The sequence below is a fragment of the Chaetura pelagica genome, unplaced genomic scaffold, assembly GCF_000747805.2.
Source record: "Chaetura pelagica isolate M959 unplaced genomic scaffold, ChaPel_1.0 scaffold53, whole genome shotgun sequence".
Taxonomy (NCBI): Eukaryota; Metazoa; Chordata; class Aves; order Apodiformes; family Apodidae; genus Chaetura; species Chaetura pelagica.
This window is the reverse complement of record NW_009952880.1, coordinates 4,456,149-4,471,397: the sequence shown is the minus strand read 5'-3', so window position 1 is coordinate 4,471,397 and position 15,249 is coordinate 4,456,149. Positions and strand designations below refer to the sequence as shown.

The window sequence follows — 15,249 nt, the reverse complement described above, 5'->3', positions numbered from 1 at the left end:
AGAGAAAGTCAGAGTGACCACGCTAATCTGAAGTACAGCGACACGTACCAGCCAGCAGCACACACCAGCCTGGGCTTCAGTACTGGACCTTGGTCATTTCTGCAGTCTTCCAAGGCCCAGTTTTCATTTTGATCAGCTAAAGAAGTGGCATGACAAGAAAAACAGTGGATTTCTTTGTAAATAATGGGATTTTAAAATCCCGTATCAGACAGTAAAAGCGTGTAGTACCATACATGTAAATGTTTCAGAATCATAAATTGTGCCTATTTCAATGTACTTGTTTATACAGAATAAGTAAAGGGCTAAGCAGGCAAGAGTGGTTGTTGGTTGTGATGCAAGCTCAAGGCTGTTTCAGTATAAGTTCCCCAAACAAGATTGTCCCACCACCTAAAAGTAAAATACTTCCTCTGTGCTAACCTTTGCACTGCTTACAGAAGACTGTTCTTTTGGGGCACCATCAGATCCTGTTGCTTGAATACCCAGCAGAGCACACAGATATGCACCTTGAGTCAGATGCTTTAAAGCAATACAGCTGTGGCCAATGAACAGCTGGAGAGTCCCTGCCAAGGGGCACTTTCTAGTTAAATGATGAAGGCATCTGGCATACATTCCTAGTGATGGGCCCCAAACAAGACTAGCTACAACAGTGTTTGGAGAGTGGGCTGTTAGTGGGGCAAAGGTAGGAGCATCCAGTGTTAATGAACACACAGGATCTATTATTATAGTGATTACCCAGAATGACTTACTTAGTTTCAGCTACCTGGGATCCCTGGGTCAGGTAGAAGTTACGTGAACCCACGTTGAAGCGTGACCTAAGCTTCCATCATGTTTCCATGGCAGTTTCCCAATAGAAAGCCAGGCTGAGCTTCCTGTGCTCCTACTCCTACTGCCTCACCCCTTCAGCTCAGCTGAGACTGGTTGTGTGGCCTTCATAGAAGAAAAATGGGGAAGGAGGAAGGGTCTTCTAGACTAGATCAGAAAAATTACTCAAGCAGCTCCACAACAGTGAGGAAATGCACTGGGCAGGAACACGAGCTGCACTGCCAGAAAAGCCTTAATATTGAGCTGCTCCTACAAGTCTGACTTAGTGAGTCCAGATTTATTCCTTGCTGGTGAAGCAGAAGACATTCACCTCCATACCCACAACTTACTAGTTCCTGTTTTGCACCAGAGCTTACTTACTGTTTTAAGTTAAAACATTCAAATCACTGAGTTTCAGCCTTGCTCACAGTTATATTGGGCACAAAGTGGGCACCAGGCAGGAACAATGACCTTCATTGACAGGGATCATACACACAGCTCATACCTGGAACTAATACATTGGTTTAATGTGGTTGGGTGGGAACAGAAAAACAGAACAGCTTCATATAGAGGTGTTTGGTTTTAGAGTTTTGCCCTAAATTCACACTTTGAAGGAGAGGAACTGTACAGAAAGTAATAAATCCAAAGCTTGTAGAAGTTTGCTTGTCATACTACAACACTTCTTTTATTCTTAAAAAAGCACACAAGTTTCAACTTAATGTCACTTGACTGGTCAAGAGGAACATTAAAAACACTGTTTGGTTCCATGTTGATTTTTAAGCTAAGTCTTCAGCACTAAGTGTACGTACATCATGTTGTTTATTCACAGCGTAGGAATTAGTTTGTGGTGATTTCCACAGACATCTTAATCATCAAAACTAATTTAAAAATTAAGATGATGGGCTGAATTTACAAATAAACACTGAAAGAACAACAGCTAAATCACCATTTGGAAGAGCAGCCTCACTCCCAGCACCTCTCACCAGTCAAAAGCAAGCTTGGGAGGGGATTGTGTGTAGCTTTGAACTTTGTTATTACTGTCATGGTACTTGCACTTAAAAATTAATGCCTCATGTAAATTCACAAGGTAGGAGATAACCTGTTACATAACTTACCAAGGATTTCCAAATGGACATTTCTGATTTAGCAACCACTGCCATTCACATAAATTTCTGTGGTAGTTTCTTGGGTTTCCTTTGGCTTGAATGCTTCTAGGGGAATGACTTCGGAGAAGCTGGGAGCAGTCGGTACGCTGGGGGACCGGGTCCCTGAGTATGGACCCGCATCACAAGTAAAACATTGGGTGAAGTTTCTAAAGAGTGATTCAGGACACATTGCTGTTCCAAAGTATAACTTAAAAGTCTGGATGCAAGCTCCTATAAAAGTTCCAGAGGTTAAAGTGAAAACTTGTATACTGTGGGGTAGGTTAAATACATATGTAAACTATACTGCACTATTTCCTTATTCCTTTAACACTTGCAAATCACTGGAATGTTATACTTAACATGTATGTGCATTGTAAATATTACAAATTCCTATATTAGAACCAACAATTAAATGACACAATATGTAATCTAAGGTGCTCAGTACTATATGAAGTATAAGTGAATAATTAAATGGTTTGCAAAGAAAATTCATATATATTTATAGAAAAAAAATGATAATTACAGATGCTATTTCTTCATTTTCAGATTTTGGACTGATTCATATTTGGATGGGATAGACAAATGAAATACAGACCTACTCCACATTTATAAGAGTATAGTGAATATTTATATTTTAGAGGAAAAGAATATATTTAATAAAGTCATTTATTGGATTTTTGTGAGGTGAGCTTAATTTGCACCCAAACAAGCTGTTTGAAAGGCTGTCCTTTGGTTTTGGGCTGAGGGAGAATACATTTTAAGCCTCAGTCATTCTGTTAAGAATTCAAGTTAATTAAGAGAACTATTCATCATATTGATGGAATGACTTAAAAATTTAGAACTAAAAAACAATAAAATATTAAAGTGCTGTTGATGGCACACTGGTGCTTTCTGACAAGTAAGCTTGGTGTTTGTGGGATAGTGGCACTGTTGATGACAGGCTGGGAGCACAGGTCCAAGCATTTATTTTTTTTTTGCTGCTGGTATGTACTAAAAGGCCACAGGGATGTTCTGGGCAAGGTGGTTCAGACTCACTTGCTGAAGCTAAGGTGCTTCCTCTGTTCCTTGCATTCAACTGGGCAGTTACAGGACTCATAGAAAACCAGAACAGAAACTCCTGCTAGAGGTTGTGAATTCAAGGAGTGAGGCCAACACATGCCTTGCTTAGTTCTCATGGTTATGGAAAACCAGATGGCTTTCTTTCCTTATGCATTAATTCTTAAATTAGTGGCCCAAATAGAAAAGCTAACTTTAGGATTTTAGGCCTGTTCTTTCAGTCTGACCTGAGATTTGGCAGATCATCCTCCTGGAAACTGTAAAAGGGGATATTCTAGAGTTACATTCTTTTCACAAAATATTGAACAGTCTGATCAGAAAGTCTGTGCAGCAGATTCACCAATAGAAAGACTTGCATACATACTGGAACATACATGTTACTGAAAAAAAGTGATAGAAAGTGTTTGTTAAAGAGAAATAAAAGAATATAAATCAGATCTGATTGTTTTCAGGGAAGCATACTGGTGTTCCCTATGAATTGTGCTAAGTGGAAACAGTATCTTTTTTAAGGTACTTCAGGACACAAGTCTTTATGCACTACAAAGTAAACTGCTACCATGGACATCATTAGAATTGGTCTTTGCCAAATAACAAAACCTGTGTTTTCTCTTTCTGTGGAAGGCAAGTATTCCTTCTTCCCACTGGACATGGGAGCACACTCAATCCAGCTCTTCAAAATGGGAAGCACAGCTGATAAGAAGTAGAGATTGATCTGATTTGCATCTGCAAGACTTCTTAATGCCCTCTTCCACATGTTTAAGACTTAATTGGAGCTTCTTTAGTTTCAGTGGAAGCAGAATCAGGTCATTAAAAAATGTTGTGTTCCAGAGCATTGACTTGTAAATTTATCTTATTTTTGGTAAGAATCAAACTGGCAGGTTTGTAACTAGCTGTTTACTAGGGCTATTTAATATATGTACACATTATTACTATATATATTTGTATACATAATACATTACTATTTATATGCACACTATTATTGTAATTGCGACCACATCAGTGTTGTCTTACCCCAGTCTTGCTCAAGCATGTAACATGGATTATGGGTAGCCCATAAATGTTCAACACAGGAAGGACATGGAGCTTTGGGAGTGAGTCCAGAGGAGGGCCCTGAAGATGATCGGAGGGCTGGAGCACCTCTTCTGTAAAGACAGGCTGAAAGAATTTGGGCTGTTCAGCCTGGAGAATAGAAGACTCTGAGGAGACCTTGTAGTAGACTTGCATTACCTGAAGGGGCTACAGGAAAGCTGGGGAGGGACTTTTTACTAGGGTGTGTAGTGATAGGATGAGGGGTAATGGTTTTAAGCAGGAAGAGGAAAGATTTAGGTTAGACATTAGGAAGAAATGTTTTCCTGTGAGGGTGGTGAGACACTGAAACTATGATTCTATGACTTACATTCTGACTTGTGAAAATGCGAAAGCCAGCACTGAAACCTTCTAAAGTGTGTGTAGGGCAGACTGGATTTTTGCTTCCCCATACACAAACAATTTGAAGTTCAGAGGCAAGGGGTGATGTTACATTCTCTATCACCTCAGTTACAATGCGTTAGCTGAGCTGTGGGAACTCTTTGTGTGGGGTTTTTGAACTATGACAGATGTAAGATAATGTGGTTTAGTGCTGTTAATGGTAGACCAGGTAAAATTATTTTGCATGCTTTTTTGTAGGTTAAGAGCATGCACAAGGGCAGTCATCACAGCTCAGATGGGGCTCAGTGTTATTAAGCCACGATAATAAACTAGCTATTACTTACTCTAAAGAAACTCATCATAATAAAGTGCAAATGAGACTTGGGAAACATGCAAACAAACAATACATCAAAACACTTATGTTTTCCTAACTGCTTTCCTGCTAATTATTTCAGGCTAGACTTTAAGTCTGCAGAATTAAAACAATAACCACTGGGTTCTACTTGCTTATGAAGTAATATAGTATCTAAATCCAGGGCTTACTATGGACATCACAGAGAGGTAATGGAGGAATGAGAAAATTATAAAAAAATAATTTTTAAAAATAGCTTTTTATAGAAGCTCTTCTACAGATACATGTAAATAGTTTATCATCAAGAATTACTTCCCTGAAGGGGATTTGCTTTACTCACAGCAGCTCGTCTCAAGGATCTTATGAAATGTCGAGCTTCTGTACTTTGCTTATCAATTTATGCTTAATTTATTAACTACAAACTTGTTGTCATTATAAGTATATAAACCCCCCCTCAAAATTAAGCAGAAAGTACAAATTTCAGTGGCTTGCTTTAGTATTTGGACAAAAGCATCAGCATTGAAGCTGAAGATAGGAGATTATAATTTGCAGCTCTTCTCTTTATTTGGAAAAAGAGACTTTCTTTATTCAATATTAGCTATTAAGGAAGATGAATGCCTTGATTCATTTCTTGTTTTCTGTCTTGAATGCGAAGAAATGTGAGCCATACACAATAATTAATACGCTGGAGCAATTTCCTGCATGCACTTTCTAAATAATTATTTATGTATCTACCTTCATTGCATTTCTGTGTCACCAAATCAGTGAAACCTGGATGCAACGTATGTGTGGTCTTCCAGACAAATAATAGTTGCCTTCACCTGGGCTAAGAGGCACATTGTGCTCACTAGAGCCCCCTGTCACAGTGGAACAGCCACACAGCTCTGCTGCTGCTCAAAGTGAAGTTAGAACAGGGGCACACACTTACAAGAGGTCTTGTAGGGTTCAGGAGAACAATACACGCTGGAACACACAATCAGAAGAGTTAAAGACCCTGTTAGACGCCAAAAGCCTGCTTGGGGCTTGGCTTTAGACAAAATAGAATTAAGCAAAGAATAATGTCATGAGATCAGGAAGGCTCTTACTTAAGCTTTAGAGCTTAAGTAGATTTTACAGTATTAAGTCTAACCTAGACTTGGTTTAGTTCAATTACTTTCTCATAGTAATGCCTTTTGTTTATATTAGTATTGCTTAATCCATTTTCCTTCCAGAAGAATATAGCAAACAATAACATTACACCTCTATCAATTTCAATCATGTTAGTATAGTTGATGAATAGGAAATCCTTACACTGAAAGCTGTAAAATATATTTGTTCTGGTAGGAGCTCCTCATTTCAACATAATACGAACTTGAATAATTAGAGTAGTACAAGGCAGGTACAGGCCTGAGACTATAGCAAACTGAGGCCAAATTTCATATTTTACTGTGCTTGCAACTCTGAAATTATTCTTTCCATTCCATTTCATCATAGCATGGCAGCTCTTTCACAGCTCTCACAAACCTCATTGCTGCTATCATTTGATTTTCACAGAATCACAGAATTGTCACTTCTAAGATCACTGCATCCAACTGTCAACACACACACACACACACACACAGCCCACTAGAGCACTGCCTGAAGTTCCTCATCTACACATTTTTTTAATACCTCCAGGAATGGTGACAACCACTTTCCTGGGCAGGCCGTTCCATTGCCTAACCACTCTTTCAGTATAGAAATTTTTCTTAATATCCAGTCTAAGCCTCCTCTACTGCAATTTCAGGCCATTTCCTCTGGTCCTGTCATTATTTACTTGGGAGAAGAGGCGAACTCCCACCTCCCTACAACCTTAGCCACCTGGGCACACAGCTGGCTCATATTCAGCCAGCTGTTGAGCAATACCCCCAGGTCCTTTCCCTCTGGGCAGCTCTCCAGCCACTCTTACCCAAGAGAGCTGCCTGGGGTTGTGACTGAAATGCAGGACCCGGCACTTGGCCTTGTTGAACCTCATACAATTGGCCTTGGCCCGTCGATCCAGCCTGTCCAGGTCCCTCTGTAGAGCCTTCCTACCCTCAAGCAGATCAACAGTCCCACCCAACTATGTCATCTGCAAACTTACTGAGTCCTCAATCCACTCATCCAGATCATTACTAAAGATACTGAACAAGACTGGCCACAAAACTGAGCTCTGAAGGACACCACTGGTAACCAGCCACCAACTGGATTTAACTCTGCTGACTACAAACTCTGCGCCAACTCATCCAGGCAGTTTTTAACCCAGTGAAGAGTACATCTGTCTATGCCATGAGCCACCAGCTTCTCTAGGAGAATGCTGTGGGATTTTCAGCTCCCCCATTATGAATGGTTTCTAGGGAGCATTAACAAAGAGTACACATGGAATATTGGAAATTCAGCTTGTGAAACAATGCTCCTTTCTTTAATGGGACCTTGCATCATGTTTCAAAAGACATGTTTGTTTTTTCCTTATACTACAACAGAGAGAAAATTGTGACTCAAATTCTAATTACGTTTATTTTCACCTGCAGAATAGGAACTGTTATTAATTATTCTATAAAATGTGAATGTGCAGTAAACAGCTGTTTATACAACAGCAAGTAAAAACTAAGTATTTTTATTAAAATCAAATCTGGTGGGGTTTTATTCACATAAAAAACCAAATATACAGGTTGAAAAGCATACAAAGCTTTATCAGACCAAGTCAAGCTGTATTCCATTTATCAATGAAACAGAATAAATATGCATATAAAAGAAAACCTTTTTCTTTTGAAAATTTTTAAAAATTAAAACTTTGAGTATGAAAAGTTTCAAAACGTGCTACTGTGCTTGAGAACTGAGTCTACATAATTAGACTCACCAAAGTCCTTCTGGTAGGTAGATATGCATGTTAGGCAGTATAATGCTTTTACTTGGAAATTCAAGTCTCTGCACTTTCTAGGAAGGTGTGAAGTGCAGCCAGTCAGTACCTTTACTTGCCAGTCTTCTCCAAAACCCATTCAATCACCTGGGAAAACAAATGAGAAAATCAATTATTGACATATTTCCAGTTCTGAAAGTAACTTAAGAACATCACATATACTTTATCAATTCTTTATCACCACCTGTGTGGTGTTTACTAAACAGGATTTAAAAGTAATCCATTCAAAAGGAGAAAAACCTCTCAATAACCTGAGAGGATACAATGTTACCCAAGAACTGTATTTTATTTTGCAGACTGACTTGCCTTTAGAAAAAAGGCATTTTTAGATCCCCTGAACTGAGCTACTTTGCCTCACTCTCTCCATGTATTATCAACAAGATGCACACCCAATCCTAACATCTAGTGTTTCCAGCACAGAAAATTCCTAAAGTTGTAAAAGAAAGAATAAAGAATGATTCGTACACTGCTGTATCTGCCAGCATTATTACTGCTGTTCCCCAAACAGGTCAGTTTAGACTAGTTCACTGGCCAGTCCTGGACAACTGTGTTTTTAATAAGGTAGTTTCAAAAGTATTCTCTAATACAGGCAGAGTGGCCAGCTTAAGAGATCCTCAATTTTAATGCCTCTTTGCCTCCAGCAAACACACATAAAATTAGTGGTGAAAAACAGTGTGTCAGCATGATTCCCACTGGACATCAAACATCACAACCCATGTAGTTTTTAAAACCTTATCATCTGCAAGAAGCAATTCACAAGGCAATACAGTACAGAATACAGTAAATGCTACTGTCCTAGAATAAATTCTGTGGGGATCTAGCAGTTTCCTTTAAGAGTTTGGGTTTTCTTACTTAAGTACCTTCCACTTAATGTATGATTTTGAAAACTCTACTGTAAAGATGCAAAATATGCACAATAACATTTTTTTTAAATTATTATTATTTTTTACAATCATGGAGTCACTTCAGCATGTTTTCCAGACTTTAAATCAGAGTTACCTTATCTCTGGAGGAAAGGAGTATTTACTCCTGTCATTTGCTTTCTGCTGCTGTTCATGTAAGTTTCACACACAAACAAGCTCATCTGATATGCCTTGTGCTTACAGTTATCACCAAGCTTAAAATTACTAATTTTCATTGCTTCTTTTAAGAAATTTATTTCCTTTTATAGATCCCTTCACTGCATCCTCACCTTTGAAAAGAAACATTATTTCCCTCAACACAAGGAAAGTAGAATTCCCTAATGATCCAGGTTTCTCTCAAATCTTATCTCTACTTTTTTTGTTCCAGCTCTGTGGAAACATCTATGGCCTTCATTTCCATTTCTCACTGTGCCACATCATACTGGCAGCTATAACTAGAATACCATCTAAAACCTGAATATATGCAACTGGAAAATTTGCCATGGGGGATGATTAAAACATTTTGGGAGATAACAAAGTGAAACGAGACACACAGCCCTAGGAATGCATCTCTTCTTAATGCTGTGGACAAAACCATCCTACAGCCAAGCTGTCACAACTACATTTAGCCTTGGCTAGTTAAAGGAACAAATAAATAAATCACCTTACCTGTTTAGCATTATTGTTTGCTGTTTTCTTCATTTCATCAAGCAGCCCCCTAGAAGTTTTAAGATCCTAAATATTAAAAACAAAGCCACAGAAATTAGCAAAGTCATACAGTCACTCTAGTTCGGGTTATAAGAGCCCTGATAATCAGGGGGGATGTTAATATTTTAATATCCTATTCAAAACCATGGAAGAATTATTTGACTTTGCTTTTTTCTTTTAAAAAATAAATAATTAAGTCTATTCCAATGGGCTGCAGCTTTCCCTGCAGCTCTCCAGACCTAGTAATGATGTGTAGAACTGAGCCCCACTTTTTCTAACCTCCTGCAAACTTTCAGAAATTTATTTTCTTTTTTTAAATGCTATTCAAAGTTCATCAGTCTTGACTGAATTCTTACTCCTATATAAGCATGGAAATCAACTGTGCACTTAGATTGCAATAGAGAGTTCTGGCAAGGAACAGAGAGAAGAACATAGAGAAAAAAAATCACTGCAAGAAATAAAACCTAGAATGGCTTGTCTGTTTTGTAGTCTAATTAGCCCAACTTAATCCATTGTCATACACAAAGCAAGCACATAGCTTTGCCTAAAGAGAACAGAAATCTAAGAAAATTCATTTACTACTTGTCTCCCAAGGAAAATAATACCTGTAACATCATGCTTCTGAAGCATGCAGAACAGAAAAGGATTCAAAGGGCTCTGACAGACTTGCAGTTGCAAGCCAGTTCAGGAGAAAAAAATACAGCTACACCTCTCTCTAGATCAGCTTTCCAAAGAGTGGGATCATGGCAGTACTCCTCCTTTTGCTCTTCTACTTGGAATAGAACTATGAACCCATCTGATTCACCCTACTTACTCATCCCTATACCCAGCTCTTTCTGATTTTGGATTAGAAGATCCTCCTTCAGGGCCTATTTCAGAGAGATTTTGGGAGTGCTTCCAGAATTAATGCACAATTGTGTTCCATTTAAGAAGTTGGTGTTCATCATCAACATGTTCTAACTGCCTGTGTAAGCATTCAGCTCTCTTCAATTGCAACTTAAATCTAACTTAAATCACCTTTACTAAAGCTGACTAAGCTGAGTTAGTTGACAAATAACTAGTAGGATAAATGCATGCAAATGAACAGAAACACCCTGTTCTGTAGTTTAACTCAATTTGGTGCCCAGACTAAGTAATGTGGGCTCAGGCATTGACTCACAAAGTCTCCTAGGTGTTGTGGAAAGAATTCTCATCTCAGCAAGGCTGATGCAATTCTATGCAGTGCTGCCAAGTCAGTATGTGTTAGATAATTGTGCACATTTCCAATGAGTTTACAAGGACTTCTGTGAGCATGTCAGGAAACTAGAATTTCTGAGTCAGTTGTGTAGGCTACCTGTTGAGCCAATAGCCTTGGAACAAGGGAGGAGCTCAGCTGTCACAGCTATGGCTGGGAGGCAGCACAACAGCTAAGGAAGAAATACAGTACAAGCATGACCTTACCTTACAGACCACTGCTGTAACATCTTATCTCTAAAAGGCATCTGTAACATCTTATCTCTATCTTTAAGGTTTAAAAATAAATAAAACCACAAAAGTATACTGTAGAACTAGCTTCCACATTAGACAACAATTCCAAAGGTTTATCCACACACTCTAAACACTACTAACACACCACTAGGAAGCATTAGCTTAATCAAGTCTGAATATCCCACAGTCCTTCTCGAGTTTTATTCAGGAGTGTATTCACTTAACCAAGAACAACTGTAAGAGTGTGTCTTCCAGTTACCTTTAAATAGAACTTTGATATCTCAAACAGACGCTGGCTGCATGATGCAAAGCACTTGTGGTCCTCTGCAACTCCATGTTTTTGAAGAGTCTTTGCAACCACTTCCTTCAGCATCTTGAAAACAATAGAAACACACCCAAAAGTTTATCCCCATTACTAGAATGAAAAATTGTCCAAGGGAAGGAAAAAAATATAGAACACCTGATCTTTCTTGATCTTGCCTCTGTCATTAATCCTTAGGAAAATTGGTGTAAATCTACTGACTAAATTTGGGCAGAATTATTTAACAATCTATTTCTACTTCCTTTATCTCAAAAATAAAGCAAATGCTTCCACACCAGAACTATGTACAGAATCAGTGAATATTCACCTGGGGCTTGGAAGACAGGAAAAAAACAAACTATAACAGCTTGAGTTTTCTCTTCCGCAAAATATATATATATAAGGGGTTTTTTATATTGATATTCTCTTGTTTGACATGTCGCTATTAGAAAAAAAAATTCATTAAAAAACAGACACTACAGTTTAGACTAGAAAATTTACTCTTCTTTATATCAGAGGTGTTTTATATCAGAGATATTTAAACTTTGCTGTAGGTCTGAATGAGTCACAGCAATTTAAGCTTACTCAGGTCACCCCAACTTGCCTTTGACATTACGACACCCACATTCACGCAGTGTCCTCTCTAGCACCATGGCATTAATTTAAATTTAATGTCACCAAGCCAGGAACAGTTTTGTGGACTGTATTTTAAAAGTGGTATTTATAATATGTACAGCTAATAATTAAATATTATTGAATCAAAGTATTTAAATGGTATCTCAATTAATGGACTTGCACAAGTATGGGAACAGCTTTTTATTCTCAGAATTGTCTGTTCTTCCACAATGGCTCTTCCAGCACAGATATTTATTTGGTGCCTTTAGATTTTATATTGATTTTTTAATTTTCTAATTCTTTGTAATTTAATTTTATAATTCTTACTCACTGATACCCATTCCCTCCTTTTTTATTCCTAGTTATCTCTCAGCCTTAGTTCCCTGGGCATGATATAATACTCCTTACACACTTTTTCTCTCCTTGCTTCTGCAGTGCTCTCCTCAGTGCCTTCAGCATCCACTTACAAAGCGAACAGCATGAAATTGAATAACAAATAGAGCTGAGGACTGTTCACTCTGAGTTAAAAAATAAAAAAACCCAAGTCACATGGAAAGAAGTTAAGCAGATGGTTTTTCACGAAGCAAACAACATAAACCTGTACCCTGGTATGCTTCTGAGATCTTGATTCCTTTGCTGGCTCAGATTCAGTTGCCCTCGGGCGAGGTGCTGACCCAGCCTTGGTGGCTCCTCTGCGGGGCAGCCCAGGCGGCTTCAGAGGCGCTGGAGCTACAGACACGGAGGTGTCAGGGCGCTGCCTCCCTGCAGCAACTGTGCAGGGACCCCCACTGCTCCCACTGGCCTGAGAAAGGAGAGAATCTGTGCTCTCAGACTTGGTCAGCCTGCAGAGAAAAAGATAAAAACTTCTAAATTCTGTATTGACTTTTTTTTTTTTTTTTTTTTTTTTTTTTTTTTTTTTTTGGACCTTTGTTTCTCCTATAGAGGCTCCTGGTAAAAATGCTCAATACTGGACATTCTTGCAAACAGCATCTGAAAACAGCAGCCAGGATTCTATTCTGTAACTTTTTCTGGTATTAGGACACTTCACTGACTGATTTGGTCCCTGATAGTAGATCCATTGCACCTCTGACTAAAAAAGTCAAGAAACAAACCAAAGAAACAAGACAACTAAGAGGAACTCTTTGGAAGAAGAGGTAGTTTTGCACATGGACCCTTCATCTAGGTAGGTAGGATGAGCAGAGTTTACTGGCCTCCAGTCTCAGAACTTCTTGAAACTATTTTACTTCTTCTGGTCCTACAGGAACATCACAACTCTTCTCTAACCGTGGGATCCTGGGCATTACAATTCTACTGGAACATTGTAATGCTTGATCCTTCAACTGTAAGAGTGTTAGTGACTCTGAAACTCCAGTTTATGAGGTGCTAAGTACTATCACATCCTCTTTTCTAACTATTCAGTAAGCTGCAAAAGATATGGGTATTCCTAAAATTATACATCTTTTTAAAGGCTTACCGTGGTTCTACTGAAAAAGGTACGAAAGAAGGAAGAAGTAAAGTATTACAGTAAAAAATTAATTCAATAGTGTAACATAGCAGCTATTTTTTATGGATGCAAAGAGTTTGGATCTTCAGAGTGAAGGTGCAAGGGGAAATCTTAAAAAATAAGACTTCAATAAACAAAGCTGACTCTAAGTTTGAATTTTTGTAGGTCAGCTTATACTAGTGATTCTTCGCATTAGGAATTCAATTATTCTGTTTGCACAGCACTTGGCTTTCTAAGCCTTTAGTTGTTTATTTGTACTGCAACAGCAATGACGGTTTCAGTCCTCAGTAAGGCTGTCATCTTTTCAAAGGCACTTGAGACTTTGCAAGATACAATCCCAAATCTCTGAAATAAAAGGTGCTTATATTGAACTTTTTTGATAATCTAATGCTATCAATGAGAGAACACACTTGAAAAAAAAAAATGAACCTACAGAAGAGTATTAAACAACTAGAATATTTGTCTAGACAGCTTCACTAAAACATTTTGAGAGGAGAAAAAAAAGATGCATTTCACAAAAGACTACTAAAATATTTCATGTTAAAGATTCCTTTTATTCAGTGCTTACCTCTTCTGGGGATGAAAGTAATCCAAGTCTTTAGATCTGCATTTTAGCCTTGATGCTTCTGTTTTGAATTCACTTTGTAAAGACTCTCCATCAGGGACACTTCCAGGCTCTGACAAGACTGCAGGAGATGGAAGAGGGCTCAAGGCAACAGGCACAGGGCAGCACTCCTTGGTGCAAGTAGTCTGAGTTTCATAGCGAATAAGACGAGTTTGAAGTTCAGCATATCCCACATCTCTCTCTAAGGCTCTTCTGTTATCCAGACAATATCTAAAATTGAAATTGGTAAGAAATCCTTGAGATAAAGTCTCTGCTTTATTGCAATAAAGAAAAACAACCCAGAACAACTTACTTTTGTCTATCATATAATCAGCAAAACTCTATTTGTTTGGACTGGTGTATTGTTCCCAAAGATACCTTAAAATAGCCCAGTAAATTAACATGAGTGATAGATTTAGCAATATTCAAGTCTAACTCCAACAAAGAAGCTGAATCATGCACTAGTTGTAAGTCTTTGCCCTGTAGTCTTACAAATAAAATTTCTGTGGACATCAGCCATTTTTTTTGCCTTGAACAAGCAATAGATTAGGATGATGACAATGGATTTTCTTCTCCTCATAGTCAGTTCTATGTTACCTTTGTATCTTCAGTCTGTCCATAATAGATTTTACTGGTTTTCCTATTCAGTCCATACTTAACAGATGGAATCCCTGTTAACATGCTAACTAGTGGGAAACTCTAATAAAACAATGATGAGAGTAGCTCTGAACCTAAACACATTAACAACCCAGCACACCATAATGGATACAGTATCTTTAGACATCAGACCTTGCAAGTATCCACCAAAAATCTGAGATCCAGAAAACATGAAGTTATTACCAAGTTTGCTGACAACACCAAGCTGTGTGGTGTGGTTGACATGCTGGAGGGAAGGGATGCCACCCAGAGGGATCTTAACAAGCTTGAGAGGTGGGTCAACACCAACCTCATGAAGTTCAACAAGGCCAAGTGCAAGGTCCTGCACTTGGGTTGGGGCAACCCAAAGCACAAATACAGATTGAACCGAGAATGGATTGAGAACAGCCTTGAGGAGAAGGATCTGGGGGTGTTGGCCAAAGAGAAGCTCAACATGATCCAGCAAAGTGCACTTGCAGCCCAGAAAGCCAATTGTGTTTTGGGCTGCATCAAAAGAAGTGTGGACAGCATGTCGAGGGAGGTGATTCTGCCCCTCTACTTGGCTCTCATGAGACCCCACCTGGAATACTGTGTACAGTTCTGGGGCCCTCAACAATGGAAGAGCATAGAGCTCTTGGTGCAAGTCCAGAGAAGGGCCACGAAGATGATCTGAGGGCTGGAGCCCCTCTGCTATGAAGACAGGCTGAAATAATTGGGGCTGTTCAGCCTGGAGAATAGAAGGCTCTGAGGAGACCTTACAGTTGACTTGCATTAGCTGAAGGGGCTACAGGAAAGCTGGAGAGGGGACTTTTTACTAGGGTGTATAGTGATAGG

General features: G+C 38.7%; 1 protein-coding gene across 1 annotated transcript in view; it reads right to left on the bottom strand.

Annotated features, from left to right (window-relative positions):
• Positions 1-7,729: 7,729 nt before the first annotated feature.
• Positions 7,730-15,249, bottom strand: part of MTBP (MDM2 binding protein) — a 28,257-nt gene continuing 20,737 nt past the window's right edge. The window contains exons 18-22 of the mRNA XM_009995376.1: positions 13,744-14,010; positions 12,276-12,513; positions 11,015-11,128; positions 9,250-9,315; positions 7,730-7,765 (exon numbers count right to left, since the gene is read on the bottom strand). Coding sequence (XP_009993678.1) covers positions 7,730-7,765; positions 9,250-9,315; positions 11,015-11,128; positions 12,276-12,513; positions 13,744-14,010 — 721 coding nt within the window. The remainder of the gene's footprint in view (positions 7,766-9,249; positions 9,316-11,014; positions 11,129-12,275; positions 12,514-13,743; positions 14,011-15,249) is intronic.